Raw genomic sequence first — 18,654 nt, 5'->3', positions numbered from 1 at the left:
TCGAAACGGCTAGGCTATTCCCCGATCGATCGATACACCGTCCGTAAGTAAAGGCGGCCGCGAGCCGGGCGATCGAGCGCCCCATGCAAATGCAAGAAAGAACGTGCGATCGAGCACATGTCCAGCTCTTCGCCCACCGGGCAACCACTGGCTATAGCTACCGCCGCGCGCCCGGCCCTCCCCTGCCCTCCTTCCTATATATACACCTCTCGCTTCCCAGATCTTTCGTAGCACCGCGGTTCGCCATAGCCACTGCCCAGTTTGTAGCCAAGCTAAGCAAGTGAGTGTGCACTGCGTGTGACACGAGGACTGGTTGGTCCATCCCAAGCGCGGCCGCTAGCTAGCTAGGCCTAGACGTACGCACCGCACGCACGTGTCTAAGCTAGCTCTATCTTTCACCTCCGTCCACCGATCGACCATGCCGGCCTTCGCCGAGCCTGCCATTGATCCGCCTCTGGCGGACAGCTACCGCGCGCTCCTGCGCAGCGACGAGCGCGCCGGCATTGCGGCGGCGCCGGCGACGGGCAGCGTGGCCGTGCTGGAGCGCGACCTGCCGATGATCGACCTGGAGCGCCTGAGGAGCGGCGACGCGAGGGAGAGGAAGGCGTGCGCGGACGCCATGGCGGCCGCGGCGTCGGAGTGGGGCTTCTTCCAGGTGATCAACCACGGCGTGGGGCGGCAGCTGCTGGAGGAGATGAGGCGGGAGCAGGCGCGGCTGTTCCGCCTGCCGTTCGACACCAAGGAGAAGGCCGGGCTCCTCAACGGCTCGTACCGGTGGGGCAACCCGACGGCAACGTCGCTCCGGCACCTCTCGTGGTCGGAGGCCTTCCACGTTCCGCTCGCCACCATCTCCCGGGAGGACTGCGACTATGGAAAGCTCAGCTCCTTGAGGTACGTGCTTACGTCGTACGCCCACCCCATATGCATATGCATGCTCCTTCGTGTTACTTACTTTGCCACACGTTTAGCCAACGTGCCCCGCCGCCAGCTTAATTGCAATTACTCGCATTAATCAGTCCCGTTGACAGAGATAAAAAAAAATGGTACTAAAAGCCCCAAGACGAAAGCACGCTTTTGATAGTTATTCATTACGCGAGCGATGGTTATATTCGTTTGCTGTCGGCATATATAGTACTCCTTCCCTTCCTAAATACTCCATCCTTCTGGAAATATTTATCATAAAAATAAATGTATATGGATGTATTTTAGTTTTAGATGCATTCATTTTTATACATTTGTACGACAAGTAATTCCGGATGGAGGAAATATTGTATAAGTCTTTTTAGATGTTTTATTAAAAGACTATGTACGGATGTATATAGACATATTTTAGATTATATATTCATTCATTTTGATTTGTATGTAGTTCGTTAGTAAAATTTTAGAAAAACATATATTTAGGAATGAAGGGAGTAGATGTGTAGTAATAGCAGAAGAAGAAGAAGAAGAAGAAGAAGAAGAAGAAGGAGGGAACAAGGTGGAGGCGCGCGGCAAACTTTCCTGTCAAGTACATTAATTCCGCTTTGTTTGGGTCGATGAGTGACGATATCATGTGTGCGGCTGCATATGTGCCCACGAAACATGTGGGCTTTGAGTACACTAACCGAATTTCACGCCTTGGTGTCCATCGAACCAGCCTACCAACCCCCCATCCGCAGGACCATGATACGCCGAATATTAATTCGTGTGCTGCGAGGTACCCTTCCGTGTACAGTGCCCGGATAGAGAAATATCCCAAGCCTAGGAGTGTACGTGTATGATCCAGCCATACACACGACCATGGATCGAATCGGTACATGCATGAGCACTAGTTTTAGTACTACATGGCCTTCACATACGTGTGTTTACGTCGGTCACCAGTCGCACTTGGCGAGAATTTTACCAAGTAGCGCTAGTTTTATAGACTTTTTTGGTCCTAACGGAGCAGTGGTATTACTACTGATGGCTGATGGGTACACGTTGTATATATCACGCGAGCAGGGAGGTGATGCAGGAGGTGGCGGACGCTATGTCGTGTGTGGCGGACACGGTGGCCGGGGCGCTGGCGGAGGAGCTCGGGCACGCGGCGGGGGGCGGCGAGTCGACGTTCCCGGCGGGGTGCGACGGGACGACGTGCTTCCTGCGGCTCAACAGGTACCCGGCGTGCCCGTTCGCGCCGGACACGTTCGGCCTGGTGCCGCACACGGACAGCGACTTCCTCACCATCCTCTGCCAGGATCAGGTCGGGGGCCTACAGCTGATGAAGGACGCGCGCTGGGTCGCCGTGAAACCACACCCCGACGCGCTCATCGTCAACGTCGGCGATCTGTTTCAGGTAACAGTCCCCTCCCCGGCCGGCGTCTTACCCCGTACAGTACGTAACACAGACGCATGCTACGTGCGGGAGTTCTGACCAAGCAGAGAGGTGTACCCGACCGTCGCATCAGATGGTATTCATTTTGTGTTTGTGTGTGGACGCATTTTTCGCCGTCTTACATATTTTGGCGCTCTGCATTTGGGTGGTGTTTCAGGCGTGGAGCAACAACAGGTACAAGAGCGTGGAGCACAAAGTGGTGGCCAACTACAAGGCGGAGCGCTTCTCCGTCGCCTACTTCCTGTGCCCGTCCTACGACTCGCCCGTCGGAACATGCAGCGAGCCGTCGCCGTACAGGCCGTTTACCTTCGGGGAGTACCGTAGGAAAGTGCAGGACGACGTCAAGAGAACCGGCAAAAAGATTGGCCTCCCCAACTTTCTCAAACACTCTCCCGTTCACGGCCTCTCTTCTTAATCTTAATTAACCCCTGTGAACCCAAATCTCACCGTAGGAGCGTCGTGCGTCACCGGACAAGTTTTCCTCCTTTTCTTTATTCTTTCTATTTCTATTTCTATTCTAGTTTTGGTTCGCCCCTTTTGGGCCTACTAGGTGATAGGTGCTATAGCACGAGATAATGATGGAGGAATCAATCGAATATAACATGATGCTATGGTGATACGCCTGCCCATCTGCTCTCGTTTGCTTTGTTCCTCGTTACTTCTTTTCGTCTGGTCCTTTTTTTGTTGTTGTTGCAAGTATTCCTTTCGTCTTGTCGTGCGTACTAGGACGAACAAACGTGGACGGACGAGGACCTAAGCCTGCTTTAACGTTGTTCGAAATGAGATGTTTTCACTAAACAAGCATATTTTTATATCAACATAACATATGAGTGTTGTAAGAAAAACAGTCCCACTTAAAACGTCGTATTATCATTTGTTTGAACTGGAGCTTGGTGCATATTCATGGGCAACGAAAGAGTTCCTACGGAACGGATGCATAAGATTTGTTTGATCCATTCATTAACACGAAGTTAGAGAGGGTTCTACATAGAGTAAATTATTATATTAGGGCAATTGCCCTCCGCGCATGATTTGTGTAAAATGTTTTGCACCCACGGTAGTTCAAAGGGTTGCCTCTATCTTGATGGCGTAAAGGAGAATGACCTTGAACGCAAAATATGACGAAAAACTCTTGCACCTCTTCCAGTATAAATTGTCCAACTTTTTTTTGGGGAGGGGGGGGGGGGGGGGGGTGATGGCCCCTCTATTAGAAATAATCAGACATGTTGATCCACCACTCTTCGATGGAATGTTCCGCATTCTAATAAGAAGTGTCCAAGCTCGTGAGGCTGAGCCGCTCCTTGACCATCCCCATAGACTCAAAAGTGATAAGGCATTTGTACAAGAGGCAAACCGCGATTCTTGCTCTCCTTTTGTAAAAAAAAACATAAGACACAATTTATTCAAACTATGTGTGATCCAAATCTTATCTTGAATACCCAACCATGAAAAAGATCACCTTTCATGGTGCACATGTCTTCCAAACCATTATTTTCACAGTGGTGTGCATACCTTTCAAGAATGCCGCCTTGTAATGGGAGTCCGCCAAGTGTTGGCCGCTAGTCGTGTGTTTTCAAATAATGTCATCCTCCGTGTCATCGTCAAGATAAATATCGCACATGCTTGTCAAAGGAGACAAACTCATAAATGTAGGCCATTGATAATTGGATAAATGATTTGATATTGGATATTCAAACATTGTCCTTCAAGGATCCCTTAAAATTTTCTTTGAAATACGCAGGAGAGCTGCATGCGAATATGTTAGAAGGATGTAAAAACAGGATCCACAAACATTTTTTTATCAAAACATGGAGAAGAGTTGTATGTGAATATATTAGACTCGGGTTAAAAGGGGGCTCCCCTAACATTGTGGACAACGTGGTATGAGACCTCCACCTCGAGAGCAGATTCACTAGTTTAATTTTATCAAAAACATATCATGTTAGGTTCTAATTCTTATCTTTGGAGAATTTTTATGTCCTTAGATTTTCTTTTTTGTGGATTCTTAGATTTTTTTGGACTCAATCCATGTATTTATGCTGATAATTTTCTCATAGATAATGATATGACTTTATGCATGTAACATCCAAAATTCTAAATTTAGGAATGCTAATTAATTAAATAGTAAATTGTTTTATGTTGAATTTGAGTAGGATCTCGAAGGTTTTAGAGTTTATTTGAATGTTTAATACGGAGGGAACAAAATGACTTCCCAAAGTTCCACATTAGGATTTTTGTTGCATTTGAAAGTTTAGTTTCATTTTAAAATATTCAAAAAATTACAATTTAAAATAATACAAATAAGAGAAGATAATATGAATTCTTTAATTTGAAATGATTGGGAAATGATTTCAATATTTCTTTGCAGTTGATAAAATTATTGTAGAAATTTAATAAAACCTAAATATAAATTTAGGGAATTATTAGTGTTCCCAAATGGCTTTATGAAATAAAAATAAATAAATAAATGCATTGGGGTTGGAAATAATTTCCTAGGCTCTATCTGGGTAATTTTATTTTTTGTGATTCCTTTAGTATTTTTAGAAAAATGTTCTAGATTAATTTTGGAGCTAAAATTAATTTTCCATAGAATATAATAAGGAAAACTTATTTTACGACCTAACTAGGCCGCTACAATAGCTAGAACACACCAGCAGCTAATTGTGTGGCCCACTTAAACTTTTAGCCCACAAGCCTTTTATTGGGCCAAATCAGTATTCAACATTGTGAGACGTTGGATTTTATGTTCGATCAATGGCGTGCATCGCTACCTTCTCTCTCTGCCCTCTGTCCCTCTCTCTCAGACGCACACCCACACACACACACCCACATGCGACCGATAATGTCGTGATCGAGTCAAAACATATTTGAAGGAAGGTATGAGGACCAGAAAAACCCTGTACGGAGGCTGACCTCGAAGACAGGTTAACATACCTAGTTTCCTAGTCAACAATGCCCCAAGACCGACCTTGTCGCCAACACGATATATTTACCCAATCCCTATACCCACATCTCACAGGTCGACCGACGGGCCCGTAGAGTCGGCAGAGGAGTTGTGAAAGCAAAAATTTCCATGCCGAGATCTCGTAGGTCGACGGACGTGTCTCGCAGAGGAGGAGAGGAGATTTGAAATCAAAGAATTCCACGCCGGCATCTCATAGGTCGACTGACGGGTCCCACAGAGCCGGTCAAACTGCTGTGAAAGCAAAAATTTCCACACTGACATCTCCCAGGTCAACCGACGGGTCTTATAGAGATAGGTGTCGGTGTCAAAACCGACAGATTTCGAGTACGGGGTCCGAACTGTGGATCTTGGATCGATTGGTAACAAGAAACAAAGGAGACAATGTTTAACCAGGTTTGGGCCCTCTTGATGTAGGTAAAACCCTATGTCATACTCTTGTTTATACTAATTGTGGAGTATCAAGTGCAGAGTTGATCTATCTCGAGATCGAATGTTGTGGTATAAAACCCTAGGAGTAATGAACTTAACATGTCCTATGGCCTACCCCCCCCCCCCCCCCGATTTATATAGGTACCTGGGGTGCTAGGGTTACACAACTTCGGTTACAATCAGGAAGCAAACAGGCGGACTATCACAAGGACATGGAGTACGTGCCAAGTTTTCTAAATAGTTCGTGTTGATTACAACATCACTTTACTTATCCTAAGTCCAATAATGACAATAAAACGACCCAGGAGTCCGGTCCATAAAAAGAACCAAACAGCCCTGATGACCCACAAGTATAGGGGATCTATCGTAGTCCGTTTGATAAGTAAGAGTGTCGAACCCAATGAGGAGCAGAAGGAAATGACAAGCAGTTTTCAGTAAGGTATTCTCTGCAAGCACTGAAATTATCGGCGACAGATAGTTTTGTGATACGGTAATTCGTAACGGGTAGCAAGTAACAAATGTAACAATGGTGCAGCAAGATGGCCCACTCCTTTTTGTAGCAAAGGAAAAGCCTGGACAAACTCTTATATAAGGAAAGCGCTTCCGAGGACACATGGGAATTTATATCAAACTAGTTTTCATCATGCTTATATGATTCGTGTTCGTTACTTTGATAATTTGATATGTGGGTGGACCGGTGCTTGGGTGCTGCCCTTACTTGGACAAACCTCCCACTTATGATTAACCTCTCTCGCAAGCATCCACAACTACGAAAGTAGAATTAAGATAAATCTAACCATAGCATAAAACATATGGATCCAAATCAGCCCCTTATGAAGCAACACCTAAAGTAGGGTTTAAGCTTTTGTCACTCTAGCAACCCATCATCTACTTATTACTTCCCAATGCCTTCCTCCAGGCCCAAATAATGGTGAAGTGTCATGTAGACGACGTTCACATGACACCACTAGAGGAGATACAACATACATCTTATCAAAATATTGAACGAATACCAAATTCACATGATTACTTATAAGAAGACTTATCTCATGTCCTCAAGATCGAACGTAACTACTCACAAAGCATATTCATGTTCATAATCAGAGGAGTATTTGTTGGGGAATGTTGCATGGGAAACAAAAAAAATCCTACGCACATGAAGACCTATCATGGTGATGATCATCTACGAGAGGGAGATCGGATCCACATACCCTTGTAGATCGCTAAGCGGGAAGCGTTAAGAAATGTGGTTGATGTACTCGAACGTCTTCGCGATCCAAAGCACCGTCGTACCATGATCCGTCCCCATCTAGCGCCGAACGGACGGCACCTCCGAGTTCAGCACACGTACAGTTCGATGACGATCTCCGCCTTCTTGATCCAACAAGAGAGACGAAGAGGTAGCTGAATTCTCCGGCAGCACGACGACGTGGCGGTGATGATGGTGGAGCTACTCCGGCAGGGCTTCACCGTGCCATACCGATCTAGCTATGAGGTGTCACGAAGTAGTGGAGGGAGAGAGGGCTGCACAAAGTCTTGAGGTACAAAAACCATAAAACCCTCCACTATATATAGGAGGAACCAAGGGGTGGCTAGATTGCCTCCAACTCCAAGGAGGAGCCTTCGGCCGAGGCAAGGAGGGAGGAGTCCTCCAATTCGGTTTGATGAAGGACTACTTCCTATCTTGTGCACCTCCTTCTTTTTTTCCTTCTTTATATTTGCCTTGGCCGAAATAGCCTTATTGGGCTGGTCTCACCAGACCACTAAGGGCTGGTGTTTCACCCATGCGCCTATTTGGTTCTCTCTCGGGTGGGTGTCCCCTCCCGATAAAACCCCGGAACCCATTCGTCACTCCCGGCACTTTACAGGTAATGCCCGAAATCTTAACGGAAGCCAAATGCAACAATCCTATATATCAATCTTCGTTTATGGACCATTCCGGAGACACTCGTCACGTCCAGGATCTCATCCGGGACTCCGAACAACATTCGTTTCCCAACATCAATAATTCAACTATACCGAAAATGTCATCGAACCTTAAGTGTGCAGACCCTGCGGGTTCAAGAACTATGTAGACATGACCGAGACATTCTTCGGTTAATATCCAATAGCGGGACCTGGACGTCCATATTGGATCCTACATATTCTACGAAGATCTTATCGGTTGAACCTCTTTGTCAAGGATTCACACAATCTCGTATATCATTCCCTTTGTCCTTCAGTATGTTACTTGCTCGAGATTCGATCGCCGGTATAGCCATACTTATTTCAATCTCGTTACCGGCAAGTCTCCATACTCGTTCCGTAATACATGATCCCATGGCTAACTCTTTAGTCACATTGCTTGCAAGGCTTGTTTGTGATGTTGTATTACCGAGTGGGCCCCGAGATACCTCTCCGTCACACGGAGTGACAAATCCCAGTCTTGATCCATGCTAACTCAACGGACACCTTCAGAGATGCCTGTAGAGTACCTTTGTAGTCACCCAGTAACGTTGCGACGTTTGATACACACAATGCATTTCTCCGGTGTCAATGAGTTACATGATCTCATGGTCATAGGAATGTATACTTGACATGTAGAAAACAATAGCAACAAAATGACACGATCATATGCTACGTTTATAGTTTGGGTCTTGTCCATCACATCATTCTCCTAATGGTGTGACCCCGTCATCAAGTGACAACACTTGTCTATGGCTAGGAAACCTTAACCATCCTTGACCAACACGCCAGTCAACTAGAGGCTCACTAGGGACATTGTTTTGTCTATATATCCACACATGCATTTATGTTTCCATTCAATACAATTATAGCATGGATAATAAACGACTATCTTGAAACAGGAAATATAATAATAACTATTTTATGATTGCCTCTAGGGCATATTTCCAATAGTCTCCCACTTGCACTAGAGTCAACAATCTAGCTTCACATTTCTATGTGATTTACAATATAATGAATCTAACACCCATACAACTCTAGTGTTGATCATGCTTTGCTCGTGGAAGACGTTTAGTCAGCGGATCTGCAACATTCAGATCCGTGTGCACTTTCCAAATATTTATGTCCTCTTCCTTGATGTAATCGCGGATTGCATTGAAGCGTCGCTTTATGTGTCTGGTCCTCTTGCGAAACCTTGGTTCCTTGGCTAGAGCAATGGCACCCGCGTTGTCACAGAACAGATTGATTGAGTCCAGTGCACTTGGCACTACTTCAAGATCTGACATGAACTGCTTCATCCATGTTCTTACTTCACAAATGATTTGAGTAGATACTGGTGTATTTACTTGATGAAACACACGTCTGAATTATTAAAAGATTCAAGTAATTCCAGAGTGAAGTTGAAGATCATCGTGACAAGAGGATAATATGTCTACGATGTGATCGTGGAGGTAAACATATATATCTGAGTTACGAGTTTGGTAAACATTTGAGACAATGTGAAATTTTTTTCACAACTCATGCCACCTGGAACGCCATACTCTCATGGTGTGTCCGTATGTCATAGTCGTGCCCTATTAGATATGGTGCATACTTTGATGTCTCTTATCGAATTACCACTGTCGATTATGGGTTAGGCATTAGATACAACCGCATTCACTTTAAATAGGGCACCACGTAATTCCGTTGAGATGACACCGTATGAATTATGGTTTAGAGAAATCTAAGCTGTCATTTCATAAGAGTTTGGGGCTGCGATGCTTATGTGAAAGAGTTTCAGCCGGATAAACTAGAATCCAAAGCAGATAAATGCATCTTCATAGGACACCCAAAACAGTTGGGTATACCTCCTATCTCAGATCCGGAAACGAAAGTGTTTGTTTCTAGAAACGGGTCCTTTCTCGAAAGAATTGAGTGGGAGTATGGTGGTGACTGGATGAGGTTATTGAACCATCACTTCAACCAGTGTATGTAGTACGGCGTAGGAAGTTGTTCCTGTGGAGCCTACACCAATTGAAGTGGAAGCTAATGATAGTGATCATGAAACTTCGGATCAAGTCACTACAAACCTCCTAGGTCGACAAGGTCACGTGCTGCTGCTAGAGAGTGGTACGGCAACCCTGTCTTAGAGGTCATGTTGTTGGACAACAATGAACCTACGAGCAATGGAGAAGCGATGGTGGGCCCGCATTCCGAAAAATGGGTGGAGGCCATGAAATCCAAGAGGAGGATCCATGTATGAAAACGAAGTGTAGACTTTGGAAGAACTACTTGATGGTCGTAAGACTATTAACTATGGGTGGGTCTTTAAAAGGAAGACAGACGATGATGGTGAAAAGTCACCATTAAGAAAGCTCGACTTGTCGCAAAGATGTTTTCGACAAAGTTCAAAGAGTTGACTACGATGAGACTTTCTCACTCGTAGCGATGCTGAAAGTCTGTTGGAATTATGTTTGTAGTTGCTGCATCATTTATGAAATCTTGCAGATAGGATGTCAAAATATTGTTTTCTTGATGGTTTCCTTGAGGAAAGGTTATGTGTGATACAACCAGAAGATTTTGTCGATCCTAAAGGGTGCTAACAAGTATGCAAAGCTCCAGCGATCCTTTTATGGAATGGAGCAAGTATCTCGGAGTTGGAATATATACTTTGATGAGATGATCAAAGTTTCTGGTGTTATACAAAGTTTATGAGAAACTTGTATTTCCAAATAAGTGAGTGGGAGCACTATAGAATTTCTGATGAATATATGTGGTTGACATATTGTTGATCGGAAATAATGTAGAAATTCTGGAAAGCATAAAGGTTTGTTTGAAAGGATTTTTTCAAAGGAAAACCTGGATGAGGTACTTGAACATTTAGCATCAAGATCCATGGAGATAGATCAAAGTGCTTAATAGAACTTTCAACAAAATGCATGCCTTGACAAGTTTTTGAAAGTGTTCAAAATAGATCGGCAACAGAAGGAATTCTTGGGTGTGTTATAAGGTGTGAATTTTTGAGTAAGACTCAAAATCCCGACCACGGGGGAAGAAAGAGAAAGAACGAATGCCGTCCCCTATGCATCAGCCGTAGGCTCTATAAGTATGATATGTTGTGTATCGGACCTAAAGTGTGCCGTGCCATGAGTCAGTCAAGGGGTACAAGAGTGATCTAGGAATGGATCACTGGACAGTGGTAAAGATATCCTTAGTAACTAATGGACTAAGGAATTTTTCTCGATTATGGAGGTGATCAAAGAGTTCGTCGTAAAGGGGTTACGTCGATGCAAGCTTTGTCACTAATCCGGATGACTATGAGTAGTAGACCGGATTCGTATAGTGGAGTAGTCATTTGGAATAGTTCCAAATGGTGCATGGTAGCAATATTCATATGAAGACATAGAGATTTGTAAAGCACACACATATCTGAAAGGTTCAGACCCGTTGACTAATAAACCTCTCTCACAAGCAAGACATGATCAACCCCAGAACTGTATGGGTGTTGGATTCATTGCAACCACATAGTGATGTGAACTAGATTATTAACACTAGTGCAAGTGGAAGCCTGTTAGAAATATGATCTAGAGGCAATAATAAATTGGTTATTATTATATTTCCTAGTTCATGATAATTGTCTATTATTCATGCTATAATTGTATTAACCAGAAACCGTAATACATGTGTGAATGTATAGATCACAATGTGTCCGTAGTAAGCCTCTAGTTGGCTAGCTCGTTGATCAATAGATGATCATGGTTTCTTGATCATGGACATTGGATGTCATTGATAACGGGATCGCATCATTGGGGAATGATGTGATGGACAATACCCAATCCTAAGCATAGCACTAGATCGTGATGTTCGTCTGCTAAAGCTTTTCTAATGTCAAGTATCATTTCCTTAGACCGTGAGATTGTGCAACTCCCGGATACCGTAGAAGTGCTTTGGGTGTACCAAACGTCACAACGTAACTGGGTGATTATAAAGGTGCACTACGGGTATCTCCAAAAGTGACTGTTGAGTTGTACGAATCGAGACCGGGATTGGTCACTCCGTGTGACGGAGAGGTATCTCTGGGCCCACTCGGTAATCCATCATCATATTGAGCTTAGTGTGACTAAGGGGTTAGACACGGTATGATGTGTTATGGAACGAGTAAACAGACTTGCCGGTAACGATATTGAACAAGGTATAGGGATACCAACGATCGAATCTCGGACAAGTATCATACCGATAGACAAAGGGAATTGCATACGGGATTGATTGAATCCTTGACATCGTGGTTCATCCGGTGAGATCATCGTGGAACATGTGGGAACTAACATGGATATCCAGAACCCGCTGTTGGTTATTGACCGGAGAGATGTCTCAGTCATGTTTGCACATCTCCCGATCCCGTAGGGTATACACACTTAAGGTTCGATGACGCCAGGGTTATAGGGAAATAGAATACGTGGTTACCAAAGGTTGTTCGGAGTCCCGGATTAGATCCCGGACGTCACGAGGAGCTCTGGAATGGTCTGGAGATAAAGATTGATATAAAGGATGAGAGGTTTTGGACACCAGAAATGTTTTGGTCATCACCGGTAACGTACCGGGACCACCGGAAGGGTTCTGGGGGTCCACCGGGAGGGGCCACCAGCCCCAAAGGCTAACATGGGCCAAAAGGTGGAAGGGAACCAGCCCAGAGTGGGCTGGTGCGCCTCCCACCTAGGCCCGAGGTGCAACATAGGAGGAAAGGGGGGCAAACCCTAGGGCAGATGGGCCCAAGGCCCATCAGAGGGCGCCACCCCTCCTCTCCCTGGCCTGGCCACCACCTCTTGGCGCAGATGGGGCTTCCGCACCCCTTAGGGGTGGGAACCCTAAGGGTGGGCACCTCCTCCCTCTCCCCTATATATTGTGGAGTTTTTTTGGCTGATTTGAGAACATAGAAATCTCTCTCTCGGCGCAGGCCTGCTCCTCCTCTTCCGCGATGCTTGGCGAAGCCCTGTCGGAATACCTCGTAGCTCCACCGCCACCATGCCGTCATGTTGCCGAAGCTCTCCCTCAACCTCTCCCTCCTCCTTGCTGGATCAAGGCGTGGGAGACATCACCGGGCTGTACGTGTGTTGAACGCGGAGGTGCCGTGATTCGGCACATAGATCGGAACCGACCACGATCTGAATCGTTGCGAGTACGACTCCATCGACCGCGTTCATATTAATGCTTCCGCTTAGCGATCTTCAAAGGTATGAAGACGCTCTACAACCTCTCTTGTTGCTGGTTTCTCCATAGATAGATCCTTGTATGGCGTAGGAATTTTGTTGAATTTACTACGTTCCCCAACATTGATCACCTCATCAAAGCGCTGATTTCAACTCCGAGATGCTTGCAACAGTCCATAAATGGATCGCTGGAGCTTGCACACTGTGTCAGCATTCTCTGGATCGACAAAACCTTCAGGTTGCATCATATACAACTCTTCCTTAAGAAACCCATTAAGGAACGCCGTTTTGACATCCATCTGCAAGATTTCATAATCGAAAAATGCAGCTATTGCTAACATGATTCGGACGGACTTAAGCATCGCTACGGGGTGAGAATGTCTCATCGTAGTCAACTCCTTGAACTTGGGAAAAAACATTTGCCACAAGTCGAGCTTTATAAACGGTCACATTACCATCCGCGTCCGTCTTCTTCTTAAAGATCCATTTGTTCTGAATAGCCTTGCGACCTTCAGGTAATACTCCCAAAGTCCATACTTTGTTTTCATACATAGATCCTATCTCGCATTTCATGGCTTCTAACCATCTATTGGAATCTGGGCCCACCATTGCTTCTCCATAATTCGCAGGCTCATTGCTGTCCAAGAAGATGATTGACAAGAAAGGATTCCCGTACCACTCCAGAGCAGTTAGTGCTCTTGTCGACCTGCAAGATCCGATAGTAACTTGATATGAAATTTCATGATCATCATCATTAGCTTCCTCTTCAACTGGTGTTGCCTCGACCGAAATTTCTTTCTGCCCTGCACCACCATCTTGTTGAAGCAGAGGTTCCGCAACCTCATCAAGTTCTATCTTCCTGCGACTCAATTATGTCAAGAGAAACTCTTTCTCAAGAAAAGCTTCGTTCTTAGCGACAAACACTTTGCCCTCGGATCTGAGATAGAAGGTATACCCAACTGTCTTTTTTGGGTAACCTATGAATACACACTTTTCCGCTTTGGGTTCCAGCTTTTCAGGCTGAAGCTTTTTGACATAAGCATCACATCCCCAAACTTTAAGAAACGACAACTTTGGCCTCTTGCCATACCACAGTTCGTATGGTGTCGTCTCAACGGATTTTGATGGTGCCCTATTTAAAGTGAATGCAGTTGTCTCCAATGCATAGCCCCAAAATGATAACGGCAAATCAGTAAGAGACATCATAGATCGCACCATCTCTAACAAAGTACGATTACGACGTTCGGACACACCATTACGCTGTGGTGTTCCAGGCGGTGTTAACTGCGAAACAATTCCACATTGTCTTAAGTGAGCACCAAACTCGAAACTCAGATATTCACCCCCACGATCAGACCGTAGGAACTTGATCTTCTTGTTACGATGATTTTCCACTTCACTCTGAAATTGCTTGAACTTTTCAAATGTTTCAGACTTGTGCTTCATCAAGTAGACATAACCATATCTACTTAAATCGTCAGTGAAGGTGATAAAATAACGATATCCGCCGCGTGCCTCTACGCTCATTGGACCACACACATCAGTATGTATGATTTCCAACAAGTCACTTGCACGCTCCATTGTTCCGGAGAACGGAGTCTTAGTCATCTTGCCCATGAGGCATGGTTCGCACGTGTCAAGTGAATCAAAGTCAAGTGACTCCAAAAGTCCATCAGCATGGAGTTTCTTCATGCGCTTTATACCAATATGACCCAAGCGGCAGTGCCACAAAAATATGGCGCTATCATTGTTTACTCTAACTCTTTTGGTCTCAATGTTATGTATATGCGTATCGCTATCAAGAATCAATATGAACAATCCTCTCACATTCGGTGCATGACCATAAAAGATGTTACTCATAGAAATAGAACAACCATTATTCTCAGACTTAAAAGAGTAACCGTCTCGCAATAAACAAGATCCAGATATAATGTTCATGCTCAACGCAGGCACTAAATAACAATGATTTAAGTTCATCACTAATCCCAATGGTAGCTGAAGTGACACTGTGCCGACGGCGATTGCATCAACCTTGGAACCATTTCCGACGCGCATCGTCACTTCGTCTTTCGCCAGCCTCCGTCTATTCCGCAGTTCCTGTTTCGAGTTGCAAATGTGAGCAACAGAACCGGTATCGAATACCCAGGCACTACTACGAGAGCCGGTTAAGTACACATCAATAACATGTATATCAAATATACCTGATTTTTCTTTGCCCGCCTTCTTATCTGCCAGATACTTGGGGCAATTGCGCTTCGAGTGACCCATACCCTTGCAATAGAAGCACTCTGTTTCAGGCTTAGGTCCAGCCTTGGGTTTCTTCGGCGGATTGGCAACAGGCTTGCCGCTCTTCTTCGAATTGCCCTTCTTGCCTTTGCCGTTTCTCTTGAAACTAGTGGTCTTGCTCACCATCAACACTTTATGCTCTTTACGGAGTTCAGACTCTGCGACTTTCAGCATCGCAAACAACTCGCCGGGAGACTTGTTCATCCCTTGCATGTTGTAGTTCAACACAAAGCCTTTATAGCTTGGCGGCAGTGATTGAAGGATTCTGTCAGTGATAGCCTCTTGCGGGAGTTCAATCCCCAGCTGAGCTAGACGGTTTGAGTACCCAGACATTTTGAGCACATGTTCACTGACAGACGAGTTTTCCTCCATCTTGCAAGCATAGAATTTATCGGAGGTCTCATACCTCTCGATCCGGGCGTTCTTCTGAAAGATAAACTTCAACTCCTGGAACATCTCAAATGCTCCATGACGCTCAAAGCGACGTTGAAGTCCCGGTTCTAAGCCATACAAGACTGCACATTGAACTATTGAGTAGTCCTCCTTACGCGATAACCAAGCGTTCTTAACATCCTGATCAGCCGTAGCGGGTGGTTCATCTCCTAGCACAGCATTAAGGACATAATCCTTCTTCCCAGCTTGTAAGATCAGCTTAAGATTACGAGCCCAGTCTACAAAGTTGCTTCCATCATCTTTCAACTTAGCTTTCTCTAGGAACGTATTGAAATTCAGGATGACACTCGCGTGAGCCATGATCTACAACACAAATATATTCAAAGTGGACTTAGACTATGTTCAAGATAATTAGAGTTCAACTTAATCAAATTATATGCTAAACTCCCACTCAAAAAATACATCTCTCTAGTCATTTGAGTGGTTCATGATCCACTTACACTATCCCAAGTCCGATCATCACGTGAGTTGAGTATAGTTTCAGTGGTAAGCATCCCTATGCTAATCATATCAACTATAGGATTCATGATCGACCTTTTGGTCTCATGTGTTCCGAGGCCATGTCTGCACATGCTAGGCTCGTCAAGCTTTAACCCGAGTGTTCCGCGTGCGCAACTGTTTTGCACCCGTTGTATGTGAACGTTGAGTCTATCACACCCGATCATCACGTGGTGTCTCGAAACGACGAACTGTAGCAACGGTGCACAGTCGGGGAGAACACAATTTCGTCTTGAAATTTTAGTGAGAGATCACCTCATAATGCTACCGTCGTTCTAAGCAAAATAAGGTGCAGAAAAGGATTAACATCACATGCAATTCATAAGTGACATGATATGGTCATCATCACGTGCTTCTTGATCTCCATCACCAAAGCACCGGCACGATCTTCTTGTCACCGGCGCCACACCATGATCATCCATCAACGTGTTGCCATCGGGGTTGTCGTGCTACTTATGCTATTACTACTAAAGCTACATCCTAGCAAAATAGTAAACGCATCTGCAAGCACAAACGTTAGTATAAAGACAACCCTATGGCTCCTGCCGGTTGCCGTACCATCGACGTGCAAGTCGATATTTCTATTACAACATGATCATCTCATACATCCAATATATCACATCACATCGTTGGCCATATCACATCACAATCATACCCTGCAAAAACAAGTTAGACATCCTCTAATTTTGTTGTTGCATGTTTTACGTGGTGACCAAGGGTATCTAGTAGGATCGCATCTTACTTACGCAAACACCACAACGGAGATATATGAGTTGCTATTTAACCTCATCCAAGGACCTCCTCGGTCAAATCCGATTCAACTAAAGTTGGAGAAACCGACACTTGCCAGTCATCTTTGAGAAAAGGGGGTTACTCGTAACGATGAAACCAGTCTCTCGTAAGCGTACGAGTAATGTCGGTCCAAGCCGCTTCAATCCAACAATACCGCGGAATCAAGAAAAGACTAAGGAGGGCAGCAAAACGCACATCACCGCCCACAAAAACTTTTGTGTTCTACTCGAGAAGACATCTACGCATGAACCTAGCTCATGATGCCACTGTTGGGGAACGTCGCATGGGAAACAAAAAATTTCCTACGCGCACGAAGACCTATCATGGTGATGTCCATCTACGAGAGGGGATGAGTGATCTACGTACCCTTGTAGATCATACAGCAGAAGCGTTAGAGAACGCGGTTGATGTAGTGGAATGTCCTCACGTCCCTCGATCCGCCCCGCGAACAATCCCGCGATCAGTCCCACGATCTAGTACCGAACGGATGGCACCTCCGCGTTCAGCACACGTACAGCTCGACGATGATCTCGGCCTTCTTGATCCAGCAAGAGAGACGGAGAGGTAGAAGAGTTCTCCGGCAGCGTGACGGCGCTCCGGAGGTTGGTGATGACCTTGTCTTAGCAGGGCTCCGCCCGAGCTCCGCAGAAACGCGATCTAGAGGAAAAACCGTGGAGGTATGTGGTCGGGCAGCCGTGAGAAAGTCGTCTCAAATCAGCCCTAATTGCTCCATATATATAGGAGGAGGGAGGGGGGCCTTGCCTTGGGGTCGAAGGACCCCCAAGGAGTCGCCCGAGCCAAAGGGGGGAGGACTCCCCCCCAAACCGAGTTGGACTTGGTTTGGTGGGAGGAGTCCCCCTCCCTTCCCACCTCCTTCCTTTTTTTTTCTTTCCTCTTGATTTTTCTTCTCTTGGCGCATTGGGCACTTGTGGGCTGTCCCACCAGCCCACTAAGGGCTGGTGTGGCTCCCCCAATGCCTGTGGGCTTCCCCGGGGTGGGTTGCCCCCCCGGTGAACTCCCGGAACCCATTCGTCATTCCCGGTACATTCCCGGTAACTCCGAAAACCTGCCGGTAATCAAATGAGTTCATCCTATATATCAATCTTCGTTTCCGGACCATTCCGGAAACCCTCGTGACGTCCGTGATCTCATCCGGGACTCCGAACAACATTCGGTAACCAACCATATAACTCAAATACGCATAAAACAATGTCGAACCTTAAGTGTGCAGACCCTGCGGGTTCGAGAACTATGTAGACATGACCCCAGAGACTCCTCGGTCAATATCCAATAGCGGGACCTGGATGCCCATATTGGATCCTACATATTCTACGAAGATCTTATCGTTTGAACCTCAGTGCCAAGGATTCGTATAATCCCGCATGTCATTCCCTTTGTCCTTCGGTATGTTACTTGCCCGAGATTCGATCGTCAGTATCCGCATACCTATTTCAATCTCGTTTTACCGGCAAGTCTCTTTACTCGTTCCGTAATACAAGATCCCGCAACTTACACTAAGTTACATTGCTTGCAAGGCTTGTGTGTGATGTTGTATTACCGAGTGGGCCCCGAGATACCTCTCCGTCACACGGAGTGACAAATCCCAGTCTTGATCCATACTAACTCAACTAACACCTTCGGAGATACCTGTAGAGCGTCTTTATAGTCACCCAGTTACGTTGCGACGTTTGATACACACAAAGCATTCCTCCGGTGTCAGTGAGTTATATGATCTCATGGTCATAGGA

At 45.5% G+C, this 18,654-nt stretch overlaps 1 protein-coding gene across 1 annotated transcript; it reads left to right on the top strand.

Moving 5' to 3' along the window:
- Window positions 1–223: 223 nt before the first annotated feature.
- On the top strand, window positions 224–2,972 carry LOC123430544 (gibberellin 2-beta-dioxygenase 6-like). The gene is made up of 3 exons (XM_045114408.1): window positions 224–891; window positions 1,981–2,314; window positions 2,511–2,972. Exons 1-3 carry the CDS (start codon window positions 419–421, stop codon window positions 2,766–2,768), a joined length of 1,065 nt encoding a protein of 354 aa, XP_044970343.1. The 5' UTR covers window positions 224–418; the 3' UTR covers window positions 2,769–2,972.
- Window positions 2,973–18,654: the final 15,682 nt, after the last annotated feature.

This window comes from Hordeum vulgare, chromosome 2H (assembly GCF_904849725.1).
Source record: "Hordeum vulgare subsp. vulgare chromosome 2H, MorexV3_pseudomolecules_assembly, whole genome shotgun sequence".
Taxonomy (NCBI): Eukaryota; Viridiplantae; Streptophyta; class Magnoliopsida; order Poales; family Poaceae; genus Hordeum; species Hordeum vulgare.
Note: the sequence above shows the minus strand (reverse complement) of the source record. Positions and strands in the feature narration are given on the sequence as shown.

Excerpts from the sequence above, each read along its gene's own strand:
- LOC123430544 (XM_045114408.1), top strand. The coding sequence starts at position 419 with ATGCCGGCCTTCGCCGAGCCTGCCATTGATCCGCCTCTGGCGGACAGC. Across the intron at positions 892-1,980 it reads GGAAAGCTCAGCTCCTTGAG|GGAGGTGATGCAGGAGGTGG; the intron begins GTACGTGCTTAC and ends TCACGCGAGCAG. Across the intron at positions 2,315-2,510 it reads ACGTCGGCGATCTGTTTCAG|GCGTGGAGCAACAACAGGTA; the intron begins GTAACAGTCCCC and ends GTGGTGTTTCAG.